The sequence below is a fragment of the Rhinolophus sinicus genome, chromosome 11 (assembly GCF_057876585.1).
Source record: "Rhinolophus sinicus isolate RSI-liver-muscle chromosome 11, RSI-T2T, whole genome shotgun sequence".
Lineage (NCBI taxonomy): Eukaryota > Metazoa > Chordata > Mammalia > Chiroptera > Rhinolophidae > Rhinolophus > Rhinolophus sinicus.
In genome coordinates, this window is record NC_142511.1 from 11,337,691 (window position 1) to 11,359,079 (window position 21,389).

General features: G+C 50.3%; 1 protein-coding gene across 6 annotated transcripts in view; it reads left to right on the forward strand.

The window, feature by feature from the left end:
• The window catches only part of CACNA1E (calcium voltage-gated channel subunit alpha1 E), a 455,081-nt gene that overhangs the window by 385,976 nt on the left and 47,716 nt on the right, over window positions 1-21,389 (forward strand). For all 6 annotated transcript variants that reach the window (XM_088801607.1, XM_088801608.1, XM_088801612.1 and 3 more), the window contains 7 exons: window positions 256-569; window positions 2,604-2,766; window positions 3,917-4,046; window positions 4,625-4,684; window positions 5,454-5,560; window positions 18,225-18,321; window positions 20,702-20,862. In XM_088801607.1, the coding sequence (XP_088657733.1) occupies window positions 256-569; window positions 2,604-2,766; window positions 3,917-4,046; window positions 4,625-4,684; window positions 5,454-5,560; window positions 18,225-18,321; window positions 20,702-20,862 (1,032 nt within the window). The remainder of the gene's footprint in view (window positions 1-255; window positions 570-2,603; window positions 2,767-3,916; window positions 4,047-4,624; window positions 4,685-5,453; window positions 5,561-18,224; window positions 18,322-20,701; window positions 20,863-21,389) is intronic.

The following is a 21,389-nucleotide window of genomic DNA, read 5'->3' on the forward strand; positions in this document are numbered from 1 at the left end:
AGGGTCTGTTCTACGGCGTCTCCTGTTGGGGGTGGGTCACGGGTGGACGGATGGGAATGAGCGGTGACCACAGCCCAGGGGTCTTGGTTCCTGTCTGCCTGGCTGGGGGGTGGGGGGTGAGAGGAAGCGGATGCCCCATGCTCTCCAGGAGGGCTCCCCAGGCTCCCCTCCCCTTTCCCTCTTTCCAGGCGCATCAGCCGTTTTTGCAACAGCTTCTTAAGATCTGAACACCAGCTGTGTCCTCTCCTTTAACAGGACCAGCAGTCTGATGGTGGGCAGAGGCTCCGGGCTGGCAGGAGCCCTTGATGAGGCGGACACACCCCTCGTCCTGCCCCAGCCAGAGCTGGAAGTGGGGAAGGACATGACACTGACGGAGCAGGAGCCAGAGGGCAGCAGTGAGCAAGCCCTGCTGGGGGACGTGCCACTGGACGTGGGCAGGGTCATCAGCCAGAGTGAGCCTGACCTCTCCTGCGTCACGGCCAACACGGACAAGGCCGCCACTGAGAGCACCAGCGTCACTGTCGCCATCCCCGACGTGGACCCCTTGGTGGACTCGACCGTAGTACACAGTGAGCCCACGTTCTCTGCCCTCCTCCCCACGGCCCATCCCTCCCGGTCTAGGGGAGCGGGCGGTCGTGGCTCTAGAGTCACCCCAGTAATGCTGCGTGGAAAACCCCACCAGCAGGATGAAATCATTCTTCCAAGTACAAAATAGTGGCAGTTTTATCCCAGTTTGCAGGAAACGTAAGTTAGAAGTTTCTCACTCTGAAGTTTTGCTCATGAAAGGTCCTTAAGCCTCTGGAGCCTGTGACCACCCTGGAGTCTTCAGAGAGGTCACGTGTGATTTTGTACCCAGTTATGTAGTCGGCTGTTTGATTTCATGTAGGAATATTTGATGGCCTTTTGCAGGACTTCCAAGGTGTTCTGCCACCTGGACAAATTAGGGAACCTCCAGTGGAGCAGAGGTGGCTCTGCTCAGTGTGTGGCCTCCAAGAAACCACTGTCTCTTCAGGCCTCAGTTTGTCATCTGCAAAGTGAGAGCACTGATGCCCTCTGAGGTCTCTGTACTAACATTTATGAATCTATTACCCTTATCTACTCTTTCCTCTAGGAGCTTTTGGTCTCACTTTCTCTCACAGTTCCCTCAGGCAAGGGATATTAATCTAGAAGACCTTCAAGGGAAATGGGGCTAAAAAACACTTAACCTACACTTAACCTATTCCTGCCCTAACCCCTCCCCCAGCCCAGCCCTAACCCCACCCCTTCCTACTCTAACCCCGCCCCAGCCCTGCCCAAACCCCACCCCCCTGACCCCTTCACCCCCCAACCCCCCCACAAACCCTGCATTAATCTTACCTGCTGCTTCATGGTCACTGAATTGTAACCATAGGATTCCACCTTTGCTTTTTTTCCCTCCCTGACTTTTTCCACATCTTTCTCTTTTCACAGAACAGTCCTTTCCTCTCCCTGTTTATTTCTTCCGCGGTTCCATCTCCATTTCTTCACCTTCTCTACACTCACTATGCCAATACTGTTTGAACAAGTGACCCCTCCCATGTCCACTGCTTCTGGGGGGGTTGACTGGGGCATGTCTCAGGATCTCAAGACTCACAACTTCTTTGGGTGTCTGTTTAATTTTATACTCTGATATATAAGTGTTTCGGACCCTCTTTTATGAAAAACAACATTAAGAACGGTTGACGCTCTCTCTGTTTCCGTTCTGGGGCCAGTCCGTGGCCTTGGTCATAAGTAAGAGCAGGTTTTCAGAGGGCTTTTGGATGTTTCAGATGGCTTACCTGATGGAAAGTTCCGGAAGGGGCAGAACCTCAGAGGTTTGCTGCTTACACAAGGTTCCTGGGCACTTTGCCTCACTCTGAGAGCCTGGACCTCTTGGCCCCTTAACCCTCCTGTGACTTGCGTATGGAAACAGAGCAGCCGGCCCAAGAGCTCCACTCAATCATGGCCTCTTCATCCTCTCAATCCTGGAATGCACTCTGGACCTGTATTCGCATGAATATTGCATTCTCATCTCTACATTAATCATGACTGGGAAAAGCACAGCCAGAAGGGCAGCCGCAAACAGAGTGATGGTTTCTTAAAATCTTCCACTGAAGTGTGATTTAATTAAAAGGATATAGAACTTTGGATCGGGAACCCATACTGGCTGTATGACCTTAAGATAGGAATTTGACTTCCCTGGGCCTCAGCTTTCCCATCTGTATACTGGGAATAACAAAACATGCCACTCAGGAGGTATCGATGTGAAAATTCAATAAGTGAATACATACAAAGAATGCATATTTTAAATATAAATAAATTTTGTAAACTTTACAATAGAAACAACCATTCTATTACCCAGGGAAACATGATGCGAATGATTTATATGGCCAAAAAGGATATGCCTTGTAAAATTAGGGCACGGGTCAGGGTAGGAAGAGAGCGAGAACTGAACTCAGTGTGATCTAACAAACACCCCCGTGGTTTGCAAGGCACTTGCCTACAGGCCTTTCCCATCCTCTCCATCCCACCCCCAGTGGAGGATAAAGGGCTCCTTTCTTGCATGTGGCAAGGTTTCTGAAGATTTCATCCCGTTCCTCTTGCAGTTAGCAACAAGACTGATGGTGAAGCCAGTCCCTTGAAGGAGGCGGAGATCAAAGAGGAGGAGGAGGAGGAAGTCGAGAAGAAGAAGCAGAAGAAGGAGAAGCGTGAGACAGGCAAAGCCATGGTGCCCCACAGCTCCATGTTCATCTTCAGCACCACCAACCCGTAAGACGCCCTCCCGTCGCTCCCCCTGCCGTGCCAGGGCGGACAAGCAGGGCAGGGGGGTGGGGAGAAGGAGGGGTGAGGGGCCACAGCTCTCCCGGTAGAATATGGTCAGACGTGTGAAGCATCCAGGCTGCTCAGCAGGTGGGGTGGGTCGTGGAGTTGAGCAGCCTCTGGACGCCGTGCCCATAGTCTAAAGAATTTAAGACAGGAAAGCATGAGAAATAGCACGAGGAAAGGACCCGTCACCTATTCTTTGGTCAGTAAGTGCGGTGGGTGGGGGAGATGGAAATCTACATGATGTGTGGGACCAACTATTTCATAGGTGGACAGAGCTGAGAAATGGGGAGCTTAGACTGACCAGATCACCCACTGGTGCTCAGGAGTATTTATTGGTTACACCGCCTTCCATGTGGATTTTGAAATTGATGGGTTCCATGTTCCTCGGAGCAGAGGTAGGAGGCAGGGTGGCAGAGAAGAATCTGGAAGGTTAGATTCAGGAAAGATGGCGTTCTGAAAGAAAAGCTTTCTTGTGCCCTGCAAGTAAGCAAACCACACGCAGACCAGCATCTGAGGCTAGGATGACAGGTGGCTCTCCGTGGCCATGTGGGCAGCATTCAGGCAAGGCTCTGGGAAGGGCGGAACCCGGCCTGAGCACTGTCATGTGCCCGAATGCAGTCTAAGGAATATAATCACCTTAATCGGAATTCCTGAGACTCATGAAAACCTGTTGCTGCTTTTATGGGAATCTTAGAATCCAGGTCTGTTTTTCTGATTCTTGGTTCTGATGATTTCCTTGCTCTGCCCCAGTTCCCATACTGTGGGGGAGCAGACGGCGACGTACACTGGAGGGCGTCGTGTAGCCGTCCTGAGTGTGTGGAGCCTGCTGCTGGCTGCCCGCATGGCTCAGACGTGCTAGCGGATAATGCATCTTGGCTCTTGTACTGCAGCCTCTGACCAATCTGATTACCTTCCCCCTCTGGGGCTTTAAATCAAGGGTGGTGCCTGAGAAATTAAATTGCTCTCCCCACGGCTTCCCCTGGCCAGGGCCTGGCCGTCTGGAGGAGGCTGATGTGCGTGGGGGTGGGGAGCAAGGGATGCAGATCAGAGGATGCAGGCCAGCTCAGCAGCCTCATCCCTCCCCACCCCCCAGGATCCGCAGGGCCTGCCACTACATCGTGAATCTGCGCTATTTCGAGATGTGCATTCTCCTGGTGATTGCAGCCAGCAGCATTGCCCTGGCGGCCGAGGACCCCGTCCTGACCAACTCGGAGCGCAACAAAGTGGGTGCACGGGGACCCTTTGCCAACGTCTGTAGTGCGCCGGTACCCATTCCATCCAGGACCCTTCCCATCCCAGCATTAGAGCTTCCTGGGGAAAGGGGAAGGATCCAGAAATCACTGGGGCCCACCAGGGTTTTGAAAGGGTTCTGCAGCCTCCCGTGGGCTTGGATGTGGGGCCTGACATAGGTCATGGATGATGCGTATGAAACAGCTCAACCCCGTAAGCAGACACATCTCCTAGAGGTGGCTCGAGGGTGTGGCTCGAGTGAGGTGGGGAGGATGGGAACTGGCAAGGATTCCAGGTCCTGAGCAAGAGCTGGAGAGAGGTTTGTGGGGCAAGAAGTTAAGTTCTGGCCAAGGGGAGGGATGGGCCAGGGACTGGTCACCGGGTCACGTGGCTCCAGCAGGATCCATGGCTCCTCCCCTCCCTGCATCCACCCAGCGCTTACAGTTTTGTTCTGAGGAGGAAATGAGTGGGGGTTGGGGGATGCAGGACCATGTGTCTCTGTGGGCAAGTGGAGTGTATATGGCCTGGTGGCCACACATAACCTCTTCCCCTCCATGTGTGTGTCTTCCAGGTGCTGAGGTATTTTGACTATGTTTTCACTGGCGTGTTCACCTTTGAGATGGTTATAAAGGTAAGAATGTCTAGAGAAAACCTGGGCTTCAGGCTTTGGACCAGTCACCTGTCTGCTCCTCTAGCATAGTGCCCTTCCCCAACGCTGTCACCGACTGGCCAATGACAGAACCTCAGTGAGGCCTCTGCAGACCCCTCGTCTGGCCTCAGGGTCCTGATAAAGCCTGTCGTGGCACCTTGTGACTGCATGGATCTGTTTAGATGGGGACGGACCTGTGGATGTGGCCCCAGGAGGAGCCAGGCCCACTCTCAGGAGGCCTGGGAGCACACAGACTTGGGGACAGCACTCGTCTCCCCAACATACTCACTGGTGTGAGCCTGGATATGTGCCAAGGCAAGGGGTTAGGTGGGGTCGAGTCTTCCTGGACTGCGTCTCGTCCCAGCTGCACTCACTGCCCTCCAAGCTGTCCCCATCACCCTGACGCATTTCTCTCTCATTCCCAATCTCGTGCCTCTGAGATGTTTCCCCATTTGTATGTGGTGATGCCTGGTACTCTGCGCCGTTAATGAAGGAGGGCTGTGGCAGGCAGGGTTCTATGATAGCCGAGGAGTCTGGCTGAACCCTGGTGGCTGTGAGAAGGGGCCTCATGCTCCCCAGTGAATGTGGAGAGCGTCCGTGGGACCTGTCTTCTTGCTCTTCAGGTCCCCATGTGGGGCTGGCTGTGGAGAGCGTGGCAGTGGAGGCATTGCCATCGGGAGCCCGGCGCTCAGGGCACACGGTTGCCCGTACCCCGTGGCTCATGGGTGGCTGTCACATCCTTCTCCTACAGATGATCGACCAGGGCTTGATCCTGCAGGATGGGTCCTACTTCCGAGACCTGTGGAACATCCTAGATTTTGTGGTGGTGGTCGGTGCACTGGTGGCCTTCGCTTTGGCGTAAGTAACTCTCTTTACCTGCTGGATTACCTTCCCGCCCTTCATCCCGAGACCCTGGCCAATTTGAGGCCACCTCCAGGGCCAGCCTGAGGAAGGATTCACGCAGTGATGCTCAGGAATGAGGCCCTGGAAATCTGCTTCCCAGTGGCCCTCAGCAAAGCACCTCAGAGTCTTTCCGCTTCCGCTCACATGCCCTGAGTGATGGGCTGGTGAAGGAGGAGCCGGGAGGGTCACTAGGGAGAAGTTAAAGGCCCTGAGTTCCTCCCTTAGAGACGAGTACGTGTGGGCAGGCACTCACCTGTGTGGGCAGTGCCTCCGTGGGCTTAGGGAGGGACCCAGGGACTGACGGCTGATGTACCCTTTCATTTCGTGATGCTGTCAATCAAAGAAGCAGCTGGAAAGAAAGATGCAGAGAGGAGAGCACAGTTGGGGGTCACAGGACCCTCGGTATGGGGAGGTTCTCTGCTCATGAGCAGGGGTACCCGAGAGCTATTCCAGGGACGTGAAAACCATGTTAGTGTGTTCTACTCCAGAAAGAAAGGCTTTCCCACCCTTCCTTCATAGCATGCAGGAAGACAGTCGTAAACCCTGATTCAGGTGACTAAACCATGGTCATTACCTTTGGGGAATTGTTTTTTCCAACGTTGATCCATCTGTAGAAGGTTTTCAACCACATTCTGACATTTCCTCTGGAATCCAGCCAAAGAAAGGGCTCTCCCAGCCCTCCAGGTTGTAGCTAGGAGGTTGGCATGTCGTCAGGGCCTTTTCCAAGCTGGTGTACAGAATGCCCCAGAGGGTGAATGACAGCCTTTGGGCGCCATCTGCACCTTGTTCCACTGCCAGAGCAGTTTCACCCTTTTCCAGGTGGTGCAGTAGAATTCCCTCATGCCTGGGTAGGTGCAGGAGAGAGCCAGGTCTTCTAAGTAAGGCTGGCGGCATGGTGTGATGCAGCAAAAGGAACACCTTTGGGAGCAGCTGTTACTGATGGCAGCTACAAAAGGGAAGGGACATAAGACCTCCCCAGCTTTGACCTTCCAGGTCCAAGGGGTCAGAAAGGGATCATCTGTCCCACCTTCTCCCCCAGCACCATAAGCTTCCATCTCTGTCTATTCTGGCAGAGGAAGAAGTGGGAGTTAAGAAGGAACGTTCCTCCCATGGCCGAGGGTGGGCAGCTGTCTGTCTGTAGGAGAGACGAAAGGGCCGCAGCTGTGCTAAGAAGAAGATCTCCCAGAACCTGGAAGTGGGCCACGTCCCTTGCTGCCCCAGCCATGGGGGACCCTCCAAAGGAGAGAGCAGTTGAGTGTAGCTTGTGCCCCTGAGCTGGACTGGCGGTCAGGACAATCCCAGTGTCCCTTGTCCCCATGTGTACCAGCACGCTAACTCCATTAGAGGGAGAATCACCTGTGCCTCTCTTCACAAGAAAGCTTCTGTTAGACGTGGCTGAGCTATTCCTGAGGAAATTTCACAAAAGCGTAGATTCTCACAGCAAGATAAAAATAAAGGCGCCTCTGGCTCCAACAAGGGAACCCAGCTCCTCTAACTGCTTCTTGGAAAGAAGCATTAATGTCTGCCTTTGTCCTCAGGAGACCCACTTTTTCTGGTTAGAGATAAATATTACACTTGGGATTTTAAAAGGTCACGTCCCCTTCTCATTTGTCAATTCATTTGCATACATTGTTCACCATATTGTTCTCTCTTATTTTGATCTCAGTAAAGGAATTTGTCTCTCTTGGAAACAAAGAGACGAACCCACGCCATCTTTATGAAGAGCAGAGCTCACTGGGGGTGGCAGGGCGGAGTGGCAGGAAGGGTGTGGGTTGTGGAGACAGGCAGACCATGGTTTGAATCCCAGCCCCTCTACTTCCCAGCTTCATGTCCTGGAGCTGGTCCTGTCCCATGTGGACCCGCTTCACCTCTGCTTCTTCTCTCTGAAACGGAGAGTCGTGTGTGAACAGCACGTAGCACAGGGCCTGGCACAGAGAGCGATCCGTACGTGTTCATTCCCTTCTTTATCTTTCCGTCCTCCTATCACCACGAATTGGAGTATCAGAGCAAAGTGTGTGTTGATACAGAAGTATACACCTAGTTGAAGGTGACCGAAGGTTGGTTTCCCAGCCTTGGTGGTTACACACACACACACACACACACACCCCGGTCTGTGCCTGGTAACCGGGCAGGCGTATTGGTGCCCGTGGGGAGGGCGGTACATTTTAGGGGGAGCCTTGCATGCCTGCCCCATGTCTCCAGTCCAGCTGTCTCTCCTCAGATCCAGAACAATGACGACGGGCTGGAGGGTTGTCATCTGTCTTGTTCTTTCTTGTCCCTTTGAGAAATGGCGGTGGTGGCTTTGGTGCTGGCGGCAGGGGAGGCCTTAACAGCCCCGGAGCTGAAGCCTCTCTGTGGGTCCTCAGACCAGGTACAGTGCAGGGAACCCCAGGAATCCCCTGGTTCTGGGGTCCATGCTTATGTGATGGAGTCAGAGTTATGAGCCATCACTTGCTTTTAGTGATGTCACTTCTTGACCTCTCTATTCATTTCTCACCGAAATGTAAATGGTAGTTGCTTATCCTCCATCCACTCTCTCCTGTTACCATCCTTGTGAGCTTGCCACGCACCTTTCCTCCCCCCTTCCTCCTGCTCACGGAATAGGCTCGTCCTGTCCCCTCCTCTGGCCTTCGACACATATACTGAGGTCCAGGTAACGCGTTTTCTTGCTCATATGCCCGCGCTTCCTAACTCTCTTCTCTCCCTTTCCTCATTCAGGGCACCAGAGAATTCAGCTCTCCCATCACTTGGGTGGGGCTAGCCAGAGTCCCCCCTGCCAGCAGAGCAAGGGCCTGGTATGGGGCGACAGCAGAATAAAGCACGTGTCCCACTGTGGGGCTGTGGTCAGGGGCTCAGGCGAACAGGAAGCTAAATGTGGCTTTTTCTGAAGGCTTTTCAAGGACCTCCCTCCTTGGCGTTACAACTTTCATTGTCATATCCCATATATTTGTCCCCTAGGAAGGTCCACCATTCAGATAACCTTACTCCTGCCCTGTCTCTTCTCCTTGAAATTGAACCTTGCCCAATGGAGGTTTCTGCAAAGGCTGTTGCTAATTTGAGCAGAACTGAGGATGATTGCCATGGTAACACCTTTATGGTCGTTCCTCAGAAATCAGAGGTGACTTGGCATCCCGGCCCGCCGGAGCCTTCTGAACCCAGCCCAAGTCCCAAGAGCAGTGCCCCTAACCAAGGGGAGGGAACGGCCTCCAGCTGAATTCTCAGTCGTGTGGTCCCCTAAGCCCTTCTATGGCAGAGGCCTGCATCTGCCATCATGTATGTTTTCCATAAGCATATATGTTGTTTCTGAAGAGAAATTCTTTTCTCTGTAACTGCGTACATCAAGTGAAGGGGTCCTTTATAATGTAAACCTGACAAATTCCATTTGGGAACTTTGACTTTTGAGCAAGATGGGAGGGAGATTTTGAAATGTGGGCACACCCGGGGATAAGAACATAAATGGAAAGATACCTGCATTGCACCTTTCCTGTTCTTCCCGGTGCGCTTTTACATTATAAAGCATTTATAAGAACACTCAGGTCTCCTTGTTTAAGCCCAGTACCTGTGTAGGGAGCTGGGCAGGGTCTTGGCAGAGGTTGGGTATGGCTCTCCCTCATCCCACTGCCCTCACAATGTCCCACTTTCTGGGCCCCATGGAGACAGAGTGTTTGCCAACTATAAATGTCCCGAGTGTGCCTTTTCCTCTTTGAGGTTTCAAGAAAAGTCTGGTGAGTGACTGGATCTATGAAACCTTTCTCTTTCATCTTTTTCTTTCTGAAAAAGAAGGATTCTTCTGTTTGATAACTATTTTACACCAGAAACCATTCTTCCCAGTTTCCTCACATCCTACTACTGTCACTTCCGCCTCCCGGCCTCCTGGGTGGGAAAGCAGAGATGGTTCCAGCCTTGGCATTTTTTGGGTATCTGCACATCAGGCACGTTCCCTCACTTTGGGGCACCCCTCAGAGCCAGCTGCCCTGTAGGGAAGTCATGTGACCACTATGCCCGGTTGAGTTCATGAGCCCTCTGGGAGCCTGCACAGTGACGTAATGCTGTCTGGGCCTCGGGTTTCACGTCTTCAGTGTTCAGTGAAGGGTTTTGGGCAGGCAGGTGGCCAGGGGACAGCATCTCAGCAGGGAACGCAGGAGAGAACTGGAGCATGTGTGTAATCCTGCACTCCACCCCAGGCCCCGCACCCTCTTCACTTCCATTTTCTACAACATGTTGTTACTTGCTTAGCAGAAGTCAGGTCACCAGGTGAGCTATCCTGAGCTGAATTCTGAATAGTAAACTCCCAGCTTATAATGGCTTGTCAACACAGACAGCTTAACAGAAAAATAACTAGCGATTTTGCTCCCACTTCCTCCCCTCCTTGGGTGCGTGCATCAGTCAGACTCCTGCAGGCTCTCTGGCAGCTGGCGCCAAAGCTTCCCATTGCTCTGTGCCATTGTAGTGGGGCACGCGGTAAGGTCAGGACTCCCTGCCACGTGGGACATCTGGATTACAGCCGTACTTGGCCTTTCATTACGCGGTCCTTAGCCAGAAAGGAAAAACATGAGTCAGTCTGCCTCTTGATGCCAGAAGGAACCGGATTTCCCACATTAGCTTTTATTGCATGCTTTTCATTGAAGTATGTCACTTTCCTGACACTTGACACTGTGCCCTAGCTGCTAAGATGGATAAGGTCTTTCGAATGCGTGCCAAACCAGCCGCAGTGGCTGAGCTGGTTCGGAATTCATTCAATGAAATACACAGGCACAGACGGTTTTCGATTTGGAAGGGCCCCAACGAGCCACAGGACGTGGTGCTCTGGTTCTGGTTTTGCTTTGGGGCTTTAGGTTTGTGAAGGTGTGAACGTGCACTGTTTAGAACTGAAATGCTCGTACGTCCTCACACTCAGCAGAGCATAGCAATGATAGAACGGACATCTCACCTGACACCCGGCCGACTTCCTCCTGCATTGCACCTTTCCTGTTCCTCCCGGTGCGCTTGTGTCCAAGGCAGCCCCCTCACACCTCAAGCTTTGCCTCTGGGGCTTCTTTCTCAACAGCCCCCGTTCTTCTAGAACTGAAAGGGGAGTCTCCCAGAGGAAGCTATTTTGTAGGGGAAGAATAGAGTGGGCAAAGTCCTGCTTCATGCACAGGAGGCCCATTTACCACTGAGCTAGGCAGGCCATTCAGTTCCGCCATTCTGTGGAAGAGAAAGAAGGATAAGAATTAAATCTGGCCGTCGGGTAGCTCAGGATCTGTGGGCTGAGGATGCCGGCTGAGCAAGAATTAGAAATTTCCAGCAGTGAACAGATGGAGAGATGTTGCTCCTCGAGACTCCAGATTTAAGAGTCACCTGGAGAGGGACTCTCGGACTTTGTGCCCAGCAGGGGCACCCAAGGTGATTAATGGCCAGGACTGTGGTGTCCAGTGCCGTATTGTGCTCTCACTGCCTTGAGAGGGTCCAGGGAGGGACAAGGTGGGAGCCAGATGGCGGGAGGGAAGGAGAGAGACGTTCCCAGTGTGCCTGCTCTGGGCGTTGAGGCTCAGTATACACGTTCTTCCCTGAACACTGGAGAACGTGTTGTCTGTTGCATGAGCTGTCGGCGCGCTGGGGAGCCCCGTGTAGAACGTGCTGGTGGAGGCCTTTAGCATATGAAGGCAATGGGTGTGAATGCTCCGGTCGTTCTTCTTACTAAGAGCACACTTGGGAGACGGTTGGTTGTAAATGGGATCTCAGCCTGTGGCCACAGCACCAAGCAAAATGAAATGGTCTAATCAGAGAAAATAGGGCCCCAGCCACGTGGGAGCGAGCTCCAGATGCAAAAAGCACCGTGCACAGGAAGCCATCCTTCATAGCCGTGGCAAGAGCCCAGTCCTACAGGATTAGTAGAAACACATCACAATGCCCTCCAGATTTAAATGTAGTTCTAGAGTAATTCAGGTCAGAGAGTTCACGAGGGGACTTGGGCTGTATCAGCTCAGATCATGTGACCTGCCAGCCATCTGCTTAATCCACCCTCACAGAGGCACAGCCTAGCATTAGGAATTAGTCTCCAGCTGGGCGGTGGGGGGTGGGGGTGGGTATTGGCTGGACTTCAGCCAGTATCAAGGCCTTCTTAGAAAGATCAGCAGATGAGGGGTCTTCGGGTCTGGTTAGACTGTGAAGACGAAGAAGCAGGACACATCAGGTCACTAGACTGACCAGACTGAATCACAGAACTGCTAGGAGACAGATGCTTTGCTGTCCCCTGCTGCTTCTCACTGCGTGGACAAAAATACCTTCCAGTTAAGAGCATGGTGCTGTGTTTTGCAAAGAAAAAAGTTTGCAAAGGCAACCCTGAGCCTTGTTGAGGGAGCTTATTGAAGTTCCATGTGCAAGAAGGAAAGAATTCTGCGCTAACTAACCATTTAGCATACTGCTCTGGTCACAGAGCAAAGAAAATGGCAGAGTCACAGAAGCTTTAGGGCTCATGGGTGACCCCAGGAGATGCTGAGGTATGGTTCAGGAAGAACCATAATAATCCCCAATTGGCAGCAGCTAAGCAGTGCCAGGTCAAAGTGCTGCATTGACATTCTTCACACAAATGGATGAATAAGCCTTCCCAATAGATCCTAGAGCGTTCTCTCTCCAGAGACAAGCATTGCCAATGCACAGAGAAAAACTTCCCTCATTTCCGCAGGTTTTTAGAATTTTTAAAGTGCGTACACACTCTTTATTTCAGTTGTCACTGGACAGTCCTGTTTTATAGTTAAGCAATGGATTGCCTGAGGTTTAACTAGTTTGACACATTTGACTTGTACATAGCAAAGCCAGTTCTTAAACAATTGATATTTTTTATTTCAAGTTCAGCGCTTTCGCCATGACATTAAGCTCCTCTCTATCTGATATTGTAGTTGGTTCTAAGCCATTAACCCCTATAAACTCACAGTGGTAGCTTGGTATGGCTCTCTCCTCAGCCTACAGAGCCTTGTGTCTCCTCCTGGAGACGCGCAAGACCTACGGGCCAGAAGGAAAAGGGCATTCCAACCTCGTCCATCTTGCTGTTTCATCTGTACATTTCTCTCTCCATGAACACTCACGGACCCTAAGCTGACTAAGGATGCTCGGAGACATATCTCAGTATTTGAGCTCAGGAACGGCTGGCTTCTTTTGCTGTTTCCTTCTTTGGCTAAAACCCTCCCATGGTTCCCATCTGAAAAGGCATTGTAACATAGTAAATAAGAAAGTAGGTTTCAGAATCAGGTAAACTTAGATCTGAATCCCAGCACTGTTCATTATTAGCTGCCTTGACTCTCTGAATGTCTACACACTCACCTGTAAGTGGAAATTAAAAAGAGCGATATTTCGGTCTTGTGAGAATTAAATAAGGTAAAATATATCCAGTGTCCCATATAGTGCCAAACATTTAGTAAGGGCTTAATAAATGGTAATTATAATTGCCTACAAATAATAGTCCAGACACTTTAGCAAGGTTCCTCCCAGCATGACCCCTCCGCTCCCACCCCACACCCCACACCTTACACTCCAGCGAGCCTGTCTATTTCCCTAATGCAAGAGATTCCTTCAAACCCCCCTGTTCTCTCCTGGGCTTGTGGCAGAGGGCAGAAGGCCATTCCACTTAAAGGAGGAAAGGCTTTCCAGAACCTTGTGTCCTTGCTCTGCCCCCCCATCTAGGGAGAATCAGTTTCTAGCAGATATCAATTAGAGAGCATGTCCTTTGAGAAAAGGGGGACCTGGAAGCTGAAAAGCAAGATTATAGTGAATGAGGAGTGATTACACAAGAAAGATCTGGAGGGCAAGTTGACAACTGAGCTGGAAAATTCTCATCTTTTACTGATGAGAGAAACATGGCATTTTTTCTGGAGGGCAGCCATGAACTTACCAAATAAGTAGGAAATAAATGGAAAATTGGGTAGCCCAATTAAGTCCCGATTTAAATGGGACCCGTGCATCCTAGCCTGTGGAAATTATCCTCAAATTGTAACTTTAGAGTCAATTTTTAAGCCTGATAAAATTTCAGTAATTAGCTAGGCAGTGTAAAAAAAATTCTGATTATACGTTTATTAGCAAAGATTAGCAAAGTGTTATCAACTGATTAGTATATTTAAGGGATTTGTGAAAAGCACATGAATTCTTTCTAAACCAATGTGTCTCAAAGTGCGTGAAGAGTTTGTCCTCCTGGTTTGATAAAACGTCTTCTTTGCAGTCTTACTGACTTCAGTAATGGATTAAATAACTCTGATATGCATGGATTTGGGAAAGGTTGGTTGGCCTAGCCTATGTGTAGATTACGATACAGTTTAATTAATGGGGGCTAAATTGTTGAGACTTTTCTTGACTCTGTGGCTTTGTTATCCAGTATTCCTTTCGTTTCACATGGCAACTTTCAAATCGGTGCTGAACACAGGTTAACACAACTGAGAATGCAAGCGTGCTTTTCTGCAGCCACATAAATTCAGAGCTTTTCAGTGGCTCCACTGCAGTAAGAGACCTGTTGGGAGATGTGCAGAGCAGTGACTAATCTTTATGTCCCTTCCCTGACCCAAACCTGTGTGAGTCAGAATGGGACAAGTAGCCCCATCCCCCACAGTACACTGGAAACTACAGGCAGCCGTTAAGAGCAGCGTGTACCATCACGGAACCCGGTTTTCCAAAACAAAGGACACACACACACAGTGGTCAGAGATCCCCTTTGCTCCATAGCATGATATTCTACTAGGATCCTGGGACAAAATTAATTGTAGAGAACAAATTCTGTCCTTTATCCAGGTGTGTGGGAGAAGCAAGAATTATTGGGCCTGCTTTCATGAGATGGGTATCAGTGAGTATGAACCTCTGAGAACCCTCAGGTGCCCTGGATATTAAGGTGGAAGCCTGGAGTATGTGGCCCTTGACCACCGGCCCATCCATTGATGCCACGCTGTCCTCTCATTTTAGGAAGATTCGCCCTTAGCTTTTGCACAAGACGAATGCAGCTTGGGGAAAAGAGGGTGACCTATGTCGTTGTTTTGGTAAACTTTGCGGGCAAATGATTCCATTTTTCCCGTGGCATGTCGCTTGAAATAATACTTCCATTCGTTTGCTTGTTTACTGGAGACCTGTCTTCCCTACTAGACTAGGTAAGTTTCAAGAGGTTAGGGACCTCATTTTTGTGTGTGTCCGGCACGTGGAGAGGGTTCCTGATGTGTAATAAGGACTCCATCAATGATGCTATTATTTGAATGCATAAAGGTATGCTTGGCTGACCTACCGAAACTCATGTGAAAGACGGTGTTATAACGCAGGGGCAAGTAGTACCTCTGCCCTCTGAACATTTGGACATTATCACATGAGGTCTTGGGTTTATTCCCCAAATCCATGTTCATTTGTCATTTGCAGTGAAATTAACACAATTTTGAATATGGGATCATTTACTGAGTAAGGTGGTCATCAGATGTCTTTGTGGCATATGGTGGTGTAATATAAGTTCGTGGTACATTTAAAAACATGTTTAAGAAAAGAAAGAGTAAAGGAACCTTCACAGCAACCAGCAACGAAGAACCAAAGCCTGAATTCTAGGCACTTCTTCGTAGCAGCAGCCAGTTTACCCGAGCACTGAGGCTCACTCACCCCGCCATCTTACGCAAGGGACATCTTCCTGGGCTGCAGTTTCCTTTGCAGCTAAGTGGACTGCAGGGATTTTTTTCCAGCTCTAGAATTTGGTGAGCTGTTTGAGAGAGAGTCTACATCAAAACCTGCTGGCGCTGAGGCTTCAGGATTCAGGGCAAAAGCTCCAAGCATCATACAGACTTGGGTCCCCATCCCAGCTCACCCTGCCAAGGCCGGGCACTCATTTAACCTCTCTGAATCTCATCTGTGAAGTGGGGATAATAATACCTACACCCTAAAATTATTAGGAGGTCCAAATAAAGAATTACACTAAAACTGTTTAGCACAGAGTCTAGCCAAACATAAATATTCAGAAAGATCGCTCTCATTATTTCTACCATGTTTCCCCGAAAATAAGACCTAGCCAGACAATCAGCTCTAATGTGTCCTTTGGAACAAAAATTAATATAAGACCTGGTTTCATATTATATTATATATGACACGGTCTTACATTATAGTAAAATAAGACCGGGTCTTATATTAATTTTTGCTCCAAAAGACGCATTAGAGCTGATTGTCCAGCAAGGTCTTCTTTTTGGGGAAACACGGTATCTCAAATATTTTACATTTATTTTCTCACCCTTTTTTATTGATGCTAAGCCTCACCAATAGAGCTCAGATGATTTTCCTTCAAGCTGCACAGTATATAGCTTACAATGGACAGTTGGCCGTTGAATTTATCAAAAGTCACCTGTTTGTGCGACAGCAGGACCTTGATAGATGCGTTCCCCCATATTTCGAGGTGGTTTGATGGTGTTGGTCATTGGCACTTTTGAGAGACATCCGAGTAGCCCTCTCAGGGTGGCCACGTGACCCTCTTCTAATGCAGTCCTTCATGGGTATAAATGTGCCACGATGACTTGAAAGACCTCTCCAGAGAGATTCTTTCTGGCCCAAAGCAGGTGTATGTCCTCTAGCCGGGTTTCTTATAACTGGAAACACAAAAAGTTTGTCTGAAGATGGCTGAGGAAATGGAAGGAAAAGGCTACCTTTAGAAAAGTCCAGTGAAGCTAGGCTCCGTGGGAGAAAGTACGATACGGAGCATGCTATCCAGCGGGAGGCAGTGCCTGTAAAGGGCTTTCACCCTTTGCGGGTTGGAGAGCTGGGTGTGGAGCAGGTGGTGCGGGCCTGCCTTTCCCAAAGCGTGTGGACTGTGCAAGTGCCAAGGCTGTAAGTGGGATCTCTCGGGCCTGTGTTTCTCCATTTTCTTGTCTTTAAGGATCTATTTTCTCCATGAAGTTTCTGACTCTTCCTTCCCTCCACCCTGTCTCTCTCCTTTTTTTTTTTAACTGCTTTCTGTTTGGATCCTCCATAGGAACGCTTTGGGGTAAATATTTTTCTCAATTTTCTTTGAAAGAAAAAATACAGGGAGTGGGTTGGAGGAGGGAGAAAGCAGGGTTGGGAGGGAAGGAGCTGGCTTCTTGAGAAAGGTGTGGTGAGTTTATGTGAGTGGGTAGCTTTCACTGATATCCAAGCGAACACAAATGAGGAGTCGCAAGGCTTCTTGACTGTTCTTATTGGTGTGGATGTGGATGTGTATTTGGCTTAGAGATTCCCTTTTTCAGATAGGCCAGTAGATGAACCTAATACGGTAAAAGAGTTTAGAAAATATTCAAAGCCCCTGGATGCAGAAGACCGTATCAGTGTAATACTTTGGGGGCGTCTATATTCAGATCTAGGCTTGAATGAAAGTTACTTGTAGATCATGACCTCTAACTGTTAAGAGGGTCTTTAAATTTGCAATCTGGGCATATCCAGCATTCCCTGAATGATATTAACTGTCTTCCTACCTTGCCTTCTGTGAAAGCATAGATGGACTTTTATCTCCCTGTCCAGGGGGGTGAGGGGTGGTATGCCAGGAAGGACAGAGTGAAAAGCAGGCGGAAGCCCTTGTAGTGCCCATCGGATGTTCTGCATCCCATTTCCTTGGGTAGTTGGTGTAGTGGTCTTCTGGGCCAACGCGAGGAAAGGACCACAGCCTGAGCTCACTGTTTAGAGTCTTAGTTCCCGCCATCTGCATGTTTTACAAATTGTAGTTGTTTGAATTGAATGCAGAAATCTCAGGGGATGAGCAGGGTGGAAAGAGAAATGCAGGTTGATTTACTCATTTCATTCCTAAAAATAAGAAGAGAATGTATTTTCTCCATTAGAAGCAGACAGTTCCGAGAGGCTGCGTAGGGAGGGTCATTGGCTGTAGGGCCAGGACAAAGGTGGGCAGGGGCCGTAGTCTGGGCCTTCTCCAAGTATGCGGCTCTCTCTGCAGCTTGTGCCCAGTGCAGACCATCTGAGAAGGGAAGGGACTGCGGAAAGAGCCAGCCACACAGAGATAACTGGGGGTGAGCCAAGGTCCTGGCAAGAAGCCCACCTGCCATGTGTCTGTGGAGCAGGCAGCCCAGCACAGCAAGGGTGCAATGTCCCTGCCAGCCCTCTTCACCCCGCTCTCCCCTGAACTAATGAACTCTGCAGAGGTGACAAACGTAGAGCCAAAGAAAGGGCTAGGGAATGTCCCCTAATGCGACATGCTTTCAACCTGGGGTTACTAATCAGGCTAGCCAACATCACTGGAGAGCCTATTGCTGAAGAAGCGCCAGCCCGGGCCCAGTGGGGCTCCCCAGGGGGCTACCAGTCATGTCCCCCAGTCAGTTTGTCATCCATGCTCCCTTCGTCAGTGAGGTGATGGGCAGCAGTCCTCTGGCTCTTAGGGAGAGGAAGTGTGTAATAATGAATGCGCGTGGGCGCCTCTGGGTATGTGCCTGTGTGTTCCTCTGTGTGAGTCTACACGCGTGTGTGTGCAAACCGGGGCGTGACTGGAACATTTTCCCAAAGCACGTTTTGTGGGGTCTCCCTGAAGGAGCCTACTCCGACCCAATTTCTGGCTCCTCGCCTACCTCTTCCCTCGTCCCCTGGGGCCGTTAATGCAATTGTGTTAATGTCACTTTTATTTTTCCCCGGCCCTGCGATTTCCGGGGGCTTCTCCCGGCAGAACCAACAAGGGGCGGGACATCAAGACCATCAAGTCTCTGCGGGTTCTCCGCGTGCTGCGGCCACTGAAGACCATCAAGCGCTTGCCCAAGCTCAAGGTAACGTTGTCCAAGTTCCTCCCAACAGGTGCCCCCCTCCTGTCTTCTCTCTGTAGCGATGGTTGGCTTCCTTTTGGAAAATCACCTCTGGGAACGTTTCTTTTGTTCCCACGGGGCCGGAGCTTCTTTCCATCTGCCTGAGCTACGGGGTCTTAGCTTCAAAGAAAACTAATGAACATCCCAAGAAATCTATAAGGGGGTTTTGCCTCTTGTGTCCAGCCTCCGATGGTATTTTCTACACTCTGGTTGTGGCGTGTCATCCAGGGAGAAGCCTGTGTGACTGTCCTGGCACCGCCTGGGTCATTAAGGTGGACCCAGAACACCAAGATGGAGCAGCGGGAACCCTCTGTGTATCGTGGTCTGCACCCGAGCTCAGGCTAAGTAACCGGGGATGGTTTCTCTCCTCTTAATTCTAGAGAAGGAAAGGGTGGTCTAGCATGGACCCTTCCTAGTTTTGAGGCACACATGGGTCAGTGACTTGCCCAAGAACACAGTCATTTGGGGCAGAAGCAGAGAAGAATGGGAAAGTGAGCTAGAGTGCACTAAGTTCTTCCCGTTGCCAGGACCTGCACTTTCATAGGTAGGTTGGTTCTGCTCCCTGACAGGGCCCTCGCTGCTCGACCCCCGCTGGGCACTTTCCCTGAGCCTTCCTGCCCTCGGGGTGCACTTTATCATTCAAGTTATGTGTGGGGCAGGTTGAACCTGTCTCCCTCACACACATACTTTGCTGTTACGGAAGCTGAAGCCTCATAGGAGAAAAATTCTCTCCTGAATTCCTGTGAATGAGCGACAGCTACCACCCGAGAGGGAACAAGGGACCCCACCGCCCCACCCCACCCCCGCTTCCTAGTTCCCCTTTCTCATGGGGTTCACATAACCTCTGATATTCCCCACCAACCCCTCTACCACCATCCGCACTGGCCTCAGGACACTGCTACCCTTTCTGCGTTCTGGTCCTGCAGAGAGGTGGCAAAACCAATGAGGTGTATCAAAGTGACTGCTGGAAAGTCACTTCTCAAAGGCCCCCAACTGGCCAAGACATGGCTTCCTCTCAGGGCCCAGGGCCCTGGCCCATCTGCTTGGATTCCCAGGAGAGGTACTCATGCCCTACAGGACGTGCCCTCATGCCTGCCTTCATCCTTTTCTGTCCTGCCTTCCTTCCAGGAGAAGGTATCTCCCACAGTGTCAGGCAGTTCTGTTCGTTCCGACCCTCCGCCTATAGGGGGCGCAGCACAGGGCCTGGCCTGGGTCAGTGCCCATACACACGCATTCCTTTCTGCCCCAACCCCAGCCAGGTTTGGCGGGAAGCCTGGGCCCTAACCACTTTGTTATCTGTAGCCCAGGCTCCTGTGGTCTCATCTCCTCTGAGGTGTGTTGGGGTCCTGAGGAAAGTACAGGTGGCAAGATGAGATTAGTTAACAGACTGGAGAGGCCACCCCCAACCTTGGTTAATTCCATTTAATTAGGAAGTGCTGGCTTCTCTCTGCAGCTCCATAACCTGAGGGAAATGTAGGTGACTCTCATGATTCCACAAGGCTGCGTGTCACTCACAGTCCCTGCAGTGTTGAACTAATTAAACCAGCCGTGTTCACCCAGCGCTTTGAAGAAGCAACTGCACAAATGTGACACCACCGTGGAGCGAGACTCTGCAGTGAGCTAAACCTAAAAACCTAGAAAAGAACCTAAAAATGGCTTGAAATGTGTCAAATTCCCATGTCGGTTCTCATGGCTTAGGGTTAGAATGGCTTCTCCAGAGGGAGATCCATCGCCTTGAACTGAAGTCCAACTTCCTGATTCGGTCCATGTCCAGGAGAGGGCAGCTCTCCGTCCCTTCCCACAGCAGCTGTTGCGTCTTTGTCCCCAACCCAGACAAGAACACGTAGGTAAAGTGTTGACCATAATTGGAGCAAATGTATGAACGTATTACAAGACATCATTAAAGTGAACAAAGATGATAGTTTATTATTACTCTCTGATCCACTTACAAAGGTAAAGAGAAAAACAATATGCCGTATATAAATGAAATCTAAGAATGTCACCAAATATATGTAAGCTCTGGGACAAGTTAATGGCTAAAATGGGCTACATGACCTCAAAGATCCCTTTCTGCAACAGATTTCTGTTTCTCACTTGCTACTGCTTTGGGTTTACTGTCCGATTCAGAGCACAGGTTCCTTCCCCAGGTTTTAGGTCCTTGTAGTCATGGCCAGCTCGGAAGCCAGCTCGGAAGCCCATGAGTGTCACTTCTTATCAGGGTCATATCTCTGGAGGCACCTTCTCGGTGGGGCTGACTGGTGGTGCCGTGGCCCCACTCGGCTCTGGGCAAAAGCGCAGGCTGTGCCAGGGCCTCACGCGCCTGGGTTCTCACTTCTCTCCACAGGCTGTCTTCGACTGCGTGGTGACTTCTTTGAAAAACGTCTTCAACATACTCATTGTCTACAAGCTCTTCATGTTCATCTTCGCTGTCATCGCAGTCCAGCTTTTCAAGGGAAAGTTCTTTTATTGCACAGACAGTTCCAAGGACACGGAGAAGGAATGCATGTAAGTGCCACCGGCGCTCACCGCTCACACCTCTCCCTTTCTGCTAAAGCGTGTTCCCAGGAGGCCAATGTGACCCTCTGTAGATAGGTCTGTCCTTTCTCTCTCGCCCATCTCCGTTCCTGTCTTAGGAAAAAGGCAGTTGCTAAACTATTATCGAGCACCTCTTTGTATCACACGTGGTACATGGCATTTGACAGCTGGTTTTTCCATTTTAAATCTTCATAACAACCTTTCAACATGAGTTTTATTTGCATATCATACATGTGGAAGCTGGGGTTCAGAACGTGTAAGTTGCTCAAGGTTGCAGGGTGGCGAGTGAAAGAATTTGGAGTTAATCTTCTGTGTCTACCGGGCCCCCAATCCCATTTGTATTCCACAATAATGCACTGCCTTTAATGAAATTCCTTCTTTCTTGCATTAATTTATATGCTGGCCATTATTACCCCCACGTTAGTGAAGTCCATAGAATGTCCTCACTCTCCCATGAGCTTTAGTGAAGAGGCCCCATTTCATTTCTAACTGCTTTT